The sequence below is a fragment of the Ursus arctos genome, unplaced genomic scaffold (assembly GCF_023065955.2).
Source record: "Ursus arctos isolate Adak ecotype North America unplaced genomic scaffold, UrsArc2.0 scaffold_10, whole genome shotgun sequence".
Taxonomy (NCBI): Eukaryota; Metazoa; Chordata; class Mammalia; order Carnivora; family Ursidae; genus Ursus; species Ursus arctos.
In genome coordinates this window covers 12,042,190-12,049,952 of record NW_026622764.1, presented here as the reverse complement: position 1 = coordinate 12,049,952, position 7,763 = coordinate 12,042,190, and the positions used below count along the sequence as shown (strand labels likewise).

Below are 7,763 nucleotides of genomic sequence, written 5' to 3'. Positions count from 1 at the left end.
TAGGAGTGACAAAGTGGAACCACGCTGGGTCTGATACCCGAGATAAATGCCTATAAGACGGGTCAAGCATGAAGTATTTACAACATTCTACAAGAGTTTTTGTTTGAGGGGCACCTGGGTGGCTCAGTTGGTTAAGTGTCCAACTCTTAACTTCTGCCCGGGGCGTGATCTCGGGGTCGTGGCATCGAGCTCCGGGTCAGGCTCTATACTCAGTGGAGTCTGCTTGACAGTCTCTCTCTCTCCTCTCCCTCTGCCCCTCCACACCCATCTAAAATAAACAAATGTTTAAAAAAAAACTTTCTTGGTTCGAGTAGAAAAAATTGTTGTGTTGGGAAAAACACTTCAAGATGGCATATAAATCCGCACGTACAAAGCTCCTGGTAACAAAAGCGAAGCATGGGCATCCACATCCCCGGGAAAAACAGCACCAGCAAGAAACAAACCTTGATGTTTCATGTTCCTGGAATTTATTGTATGTGGACATTGCTTTTGCTCATACTTTTATCAACTTCTGATGACATTTTATTGAGTGTACACAACTTTTAGAATCGGGACACAGGTTAAGGATTTCTTATCCTACCCCCAAAACACACAGGTACTTATTTTTAAGAACAGGAATGTATTTCATACTTGAAACGCCAAAAATCATTACTGGCCTTTACCTGAGTGGTCTTTTGAGTCATACAAAATTTAAAAAGAGGTAGGGAATGGAAAAAATAAAACAAAAAACAAAAGGTAAAATTCTCAGTTAATACTAGCTGGTGCTTATTATTACATGCCATTCTAAAGCATGTAAATTAACTTTTCACATCGGCTCCTGCCTCATTTAACAGTGTTTTCAAAGAGGGTTAGAATGCAAACAACATGGAACTTTGCCACCCTTTCAAAAAATGACTAGTTAGTCCAAAATAACTTCATTTACGTGGTAGAAAAGGAGTTAAAGGCAGGGCATGGATTCATCGTTGTAGAAATGCATGTGTATGTGTACGTATGTGTGTACATGCTTTAAATATGACTTTTCTTAAAATAAAAAGACTTCTTCCAGAGTTTTAGGTTCATTGCTGGCTGCTTAGAAAAGAGCTTTCTTGGTTCACAATTCCGAAGCCCTCCCCATCAGAGTGTCCTGCCACCAGGGGACAGAAGTCAGGGTATGTCCTGGACCCGGTCCATCCTCCACTTGCTTCCTGACATTCACATCTGTGTCTGTGAGACGGGAGCCACTGTGGCATATTTATTCATATTTTCCAGGTTCTTTTTCTCATCCTCATTATCAAACCGAGCTTCAATCTCCGCTGGATTGACGTAAGTATAGAACCGGGCCATGATGGCAAATATTATGCAGACAACCAGGAGCAATGCCGCAAACAGAATGTACTCGGCCCACTTTGAAGGGATTGGAGTTGGAGCAAGAAAAAACAAAAACAATAACAGTGCAGGTTATGGTAATGTATGCATTGTGAGGACATTTTCCTGCTACGTCTAGGTAGAAGGTGCTCTGCAATGAAACTGTTCTGGAAAATTGGTAGGCTACTATCGTAGATACAGAATGGCCAGCTTTTCTTGAATGCCCAAGTATAAAGATAACATTTCCGTAACAGCACTGGAGGGTGGAAACCAAGACTTTGGGAAGATGAGAGAAAATTTCTGAGAAACCCATGTTAAGGGACAGAGCTGGCCTCTAGAAGGATGGGGACCAACAGAACAGCACACAGTACTCTTGAGCAAAAAATAATGTGTTGACTTGTTCTAAGACAAGACCCCCACATTATCCTTTGGCAGAATCTTGAGGTTACTCGCACACAGCATGAGCACATGCCCTGATGGGACTTGAAGGGGGAAGGGAAGAAACAGGGTAAGGGATCACCCCTTTAAGAGAGATATGCTAAAGTGCTGAAGGAGAGAGTTTCAGTTTCAGAAAAGCCCTAATTTTATGGTAGCTGGAAAAGTTACAACACCTTTAGAATGACTCTAACTTTAGGTATCATGAAACTTTCTGGAAAACATGTCTGGCTTGGGGCCATTACGCTGCATTCACTGAAGCTAGGAAAGATCTTTCCTTTGATAGTAAACCACAGTAGGGTATAGGTATGTTAACCCAATCTGGGTATTTTGGTTGTCACTTTCCAACTGTATAGTACCAAGTGGAAATAGGAAGAATTGGCACACACTTGGCCAAAAACCCATTTGGTCATCACCCTCTCCGGCTGGTTTTATTCAGCTGTTAGCTTAGATGACCGTGTGTATACACAGGTGGTAAGGGAGAGTCATCATGATGACCACGGACACACACAGTCTCTTTCCCCATCCCGTACCTGTTCGCTGAACTGGCCTGCTCCTGCTACAATAAGCACAATGATGTTGCCAACAGCCACCGTCAACAGCCATCCTGCTTGAAGCACTGACTTCATGTTGGAGGGGGCCTGGGGAAACAACACACAGTCAATCCCTATCTAGATGGCTACCGTGGAGCTGGAGAACATCACTTACTGATGCGTGCAATTGGGCAGTCTGTCCAAAGATGCACATCGAAAGTCAGGTTGATTCACATATAGAAAGGATGACCACTTGGATAACAAGACACCCCAAACACTCATGTAGGAACATACCAGAATCCCTTGTTTCCCACTCTCCACATCCTTGCAAAGTTGTCCTGAGTTAAATGGGCAAATCTATAGATGAATCAATTCTATGTCTACAGAAGAGTTTCCAAGCAAAACCATCCATCCCATTCTTTTTCCCCTAAATGGAGGCTGCTCTCTGGGCCAGAAGCTTGCTCTGCTGTGAGCTTCCCTGCCACGTGACCAAACCCCTCTTGTCACCTATGATATAGTCCTTTTATTCGATTGTGAGGTCATCACAGAAAGGGATTGCCCAACTCATATTTACGATCTTTATCGCCAAAGTTAAAGGTGTTAGGCATTGTATTTTGACCTTAACTATATTTTGATGAAATTGTTGAGAAACTAGGCTCTAATCCAAAATTTACCTCATGACTCTCAACTTTAACAGTTGAAAGCAATAACATCTTTTAACTTGTAAAAGCTAGGCCTTAATCAGTGTGTTTACTGGTAGCTATGGAAGAAACTCACCTGAGCCTTAATGATTATGAGGACACAACCCAGAAATGAGCACCAGGATGAACAGCTGACCTAGTTGTTTCAGAATACAGAATCCGCTGCCTGTCATGATCCTGGTCATGGTCACTAATACAGTTTTCCCCACTTAGGACTCCACATCTCTACTATATGATGTGGGAATACAGAGTCATATGATACGTACACCCAAGAAGCTAAACAGAGTCATGTTATTATTTGATAAAAACATGACTTGGGGATCTCAAAAAACTTGTTTGGTGGAGGATACAATAATGCTTTCTAGAATTCTTTTTTTCCCTAGAATCTTTTAAACTGTAAATATATCGCTTATTGAAGTTAGGTCCCAACAGGGGTGTGGGAGAGGGGTGGTAGAAACAATGACCAAGAGACCTGAGAATATGAGAACTCCAGTCCCGTGACAGAGAAAACCACCTCGCCGCAGGTGAGGAGGAAGTATTGCGGAATCTGCAGAGCCATGTTAATTGTGTTGGGTGAAATATCTTCAAACTCGTACATTTTGGGGCAGCCAGTATCCTAAACCAATAAGGCAAAAGCGAGAAGAAATGAAAATGGAGAATTGCTTCTAGAATAAACATTGCTCAAACAGGCAGATGGAGTTTGGACTCCTAGGATCACGTCATAGGATTTGTCAAGTAAGTACACTTTTTAAATGGCAGTATGAAACCGTGCATTTTATCCTCGCGATGAAATGGCTTTGGTGGGATTGAAAATCTGTTCGTTAGTGTTTTCCTCTTAAATCAGAGTAGACTGGAAGTCAGGTTTGTTTAACACACTGCAATCTCTTGGAACTCAAAGTTCGCAAGTCCATGTAAATAGTCTATGGAGGGGCATCAAATACTGGTCAATGTGGACTTTAAGTCAGACTCAGTCAGTCTCTTTATTTTTATTCCAAAGATAACAGCGAACTTAAGTCAATGGTAAGTTAAAGAATTAGTGGTGAACCGAATGAATTCTAAGCCCATTTAAAACACAGATGCTAGTATTGTTCCAGTTCGATCATTACCAGGTCCTAAGTGTTCGAGTAGAACTTCTGATTCAACAGAATGACTTACTGACCTCCCTTCTGATTACATAGGTGAAGGCACTACCGAATTCAAGGTTGGATGATTGGAAATTCTTTGTACAGTTTTGTGGAATCTGTTGTGTTGAGCTTAATGTAAAGTTTTTTCTATGGAAAGAAAGAATAATATAGGTTAACATTCCTGGTATTAACAGCTTCAACATAGTGTTTAAAGAAAAAGACTTGAAATCCTTGAACTTCAGAGCACAGTGTCCAGGATAGGTACTTACACGCCCAAAGAAAAAAACTGATACTCGCTGGCATTGTGACTGGTGACATTCACAAAAGCACTCTCGCCCACTGTGATGTTGAAGCTCTCATCAAAACTATTTACAAATCTGAAACAGAAAACCATCGGTCTTGTGAGTGGACTCTGGGATACTTTGTTAACGTCACAGTATGTGCACCCGAACTTGGGCTGTGTTCTCTTTTGGAAGGAATTTAAGATGTTTATGGAAGATTTCTAGACTTAGAAAGGCAGAAGGAAGCCACCCTAGCTTTGTCCTTGTTCACCCACTCATGAGAACACACCCAAAAGAATTGACCACAGTCTTCTGCCTGGAGCGGTTCTAAGTACTTGGTAACTAGGAGCTATTTCAATGGTATGTTGGGATATTAGCCTGGATGGAAATAGGAGCTGGTCCCTGCTTCAAGAAAGCAGTGCTTTTTGTTCCTTGCTCAGAAGCTTTAGAGCTAAAGGACCAAAGTAGAAGTTGCTTAGTACCCTAACTGTCTCCATCCGAGCTTCTTTCTGGGGCTTGGAGATGGTAGGCCATTTTCTGTCCTTTACCTCTAGAAGCCTGAGCAGGGAGGGGCCCCAAAGAGTGGAGAGGAAGAAGAGGGTCAGTCCAGCAACCAGAGACATTTTGGGGGGAGCTCCCCTCAGAAAGGGAAGGCTGTGTCTGCAGGACCTGGAGTGATGGTGACTGGCACTCTGCTAGAACACTGGTGGGAGCGTAGCACCCACAGGCCTTGGTGCTAGGGCTCAAGGCTTCCAGGTGCTGCAAAGTCTCCTATGCCTAAGCTTCACATGGAGCCAGCTGAGTTGCTTGCCTTCAAAGGGCCACATAGATGGCGACAGTGTGGACAGATGGTTAGGTCCCTTCCTTCAATGTTCCAGGCTGTAGAAGACCCTGACGCTCTTACAGCCCATCAGAGAGAAGGCTGCTGCCCCGAGTAAGACTAGTTGATTTTTCCTAACAGACAGGTGAGTGAAAGCTTTCAGCAGATTATCCAATTTAAAGAATGGGCAGTAATAAGATCGTATACCCAAGTACTGCAGAGAGCAATTTAACCTGTACATTCCCAAAATATGTAGCCAAATTTCATCAGCTTTGTGGCAACAAGTAATATTGGCCACATTCCAGGCACTGGGAGGACATTTCTTTGAATTAAGCTCAGGTCCTAAAGTCCCTGGGCATTTGACTTGGTGTAGTTTGACAGGTGCTTAACATAGAAAATGGAACCCTGACCCAGGTCAACAGGAGCCTGAAAGTTGGGTGGACACCTCGGAGTGAAATGGCCAACTTATAGGGTAACTCTCTGTTGAACATTTTGAGAAACGTTTTGTCAAAGTGCCTGCATCATCTTATCATTCTGCGTTCCCACCAGCGGTGTAAAAGGCTTCCGATTTGCCCGCATCCCCACCCACACCTGTTATTGCCTGTTTTTTGGTTAGAGCCTAGGGAGTGTGAAGTGGTATCTCACTGTGGTTTTGATTCGCATTTCCCTGATAATTAATGATGTTGCACATCTTTCCTAGGCTTTTTGGCCATTTTTATATTTTCTTTGGAGAAAATGTCTCTTTAAATACTTTGCCTATTTAAAAAATTAGGTTATTTGTCTTCTTACTCCTGAGCTGCAAGAGTTCTTTACGTATTTGCAATCTCTTTTCAGATATATGATTTGGAAATATTCTCTCTCATTCTATGGGCTTTTTGCTGTCTTGATGGTATCACTTGTAGCACCAAAGCTTTCCATATGATGAAGCCCAGGTGGCTATTTTTTTCTTTTGTTGTTTGTCCTTTTGGCTTCATATCCAAGAAACCACTGTCTAACCCAAGGTTACAAGGATTTACTCCTATTTTTCTCTTATACATTTTATTGTTTTAGTTATATTTAGGTTTATGATCCACTGCGTACATTTTTGCGTGTGGTATCAGGTAGGGTCTGACTTCAGTCTTTTGCATGTGGGTGTCCCAGTTGTCCCAGTACCAAAATGATTTTAATAAACCCACAGCTATCTTTAAATGAAGATTTCTTTTTAATCTACTTATGACCATACTCCTTCCTTGAAGTGTATTTTTCAGTATGACAGTCATAGAAATAGAAACCAAGGATTGAAATAAACTGAACTTACAACCAAGCCTATGCACAGATTCTTCTAAATCTTAGATTGAGCTTTTTAGAAACTAATGAAGCATATATAATCACATCATCTACATTAATGATTTTTGTACCACTAATGAATAAAAATACTTGTATTGATTTTATTTTTCTCATTCTCTTAATATATTTTAAATTAATTATAATGCATACTAATTTGGTATGATAATTATATATATAATTTTTAAAAGGTATCATATTCATGCATTATGGGTGTATGCTCAAATATTTTTATTGGATGTAATAAAAGCTTTAAAGGCCACCTCTCTAGAGAAACTTTGTACATGTGGACAAAAAAAAATCATATATGAATGTGAATTGGGGCACTGTTTGGAAAAAGGGCAATAACCTAAATTTCCTTGAAGAAAAGGATGGATAAATAAATTGTGGTATATGCATGCAATGGAATATTATATAGTGGTTTAAGTGAGTGGATAAGGGATACATATAGCAATATGGATAAATATTAAAATGATATTTTATAATATATAATATTGCAGAACATACACAGGACAATAATATATTAAGTTTAAAAACATGCTCAAGAACATTATTTATAAATATATACATATATAGCAATGTATAATGTTAAAAAATTCATGAGAAAGGTCAATATCAAATTCTCAACCAATTTTGACCCAAGTATTGTCACTTTTTTTTTTTTTTGAGAGACAGCAAGCACACGTAAGCAGGGGGAGAGGCGGGGGGGGAGAGAGAATCTTTAGCAGGCTCCATGCTCAGCGTGGAGCCCAGTGCAGGGCTTGATCTCACGTCTCTGAGATCATGACCTGAACTAAAAATCGAGAGTCAGATGCTTAACCAACTAAGCCACCCAGGCGCCCCTGTCACTTTACTTAAAGGACTCTGTTGAAGATAGTCCGTGTAAGTCTTGCAACTTACTGATACCACATAATTAAAAGGTTTCCATTTTGTTTAAAATTCTGTGTACTCTTTCTTTAATTCATATATTAGTCTGCAATCCGACCTCCTGACTTTCTTGAAGTTGTTCTATTTATCAGTTAGTTTCTGACATTTGTTTTTCGGAACTTCCCTTTTTTATGGATTGTCTCCTGGACATTGCTGAATAATAAATCCTTTGATCCATTAAAGATTTGATGTTGCCAATTAAAAGAAAAAGTTTCTGGCTTATCTTTTACCACATGGGTGAGCTGGTGGGGTAAAATGTTGCTGATTTTATGTGT

General features: G+C 40.5%; 1 protein-coding gene across 2 annotated transcripts in view; it reads right to left on the bottom strand.

Annotated features, from left to right (window-relative positions):
• Positions 1-447: 447 nt before the first annotated feature.
• The window catches only part of SLC15A1 (solute carrier family 15 member 1), a 48,952-nt gene continuing 41,636 nt past the window's right edge, over positions 448-7,763 (bottom strand). For both annotated transcript variants that reach the window (XM_048215693.2, XM_026493509.4), the window contains exons 19-23: positions 4,407-4,514; positions 4,173-4,284; positions 3,486-3,629; positions 2,313-2,420; positions 448-1,383 (exon numbers count right to left, since the gene is read on the bottom strand). In XM_048215693.2, coding sequence (XP_048071650.2) covers positions 1,192-1,383; positions 2,313-2,420; positions 3,486-3,629; positions 4,173-4,284; positions 4,407-4,514 — 664 coding nt within the window. In that variant the 3' untranslated portion in view covers positions 448-1,191. The remainder of the gene's footprint in view (positions 1,384-2,312; positions 2,421-3,485; positions 3,630-4,172; positions 4,285-4,406; positions 4,515-7,763) is intronic.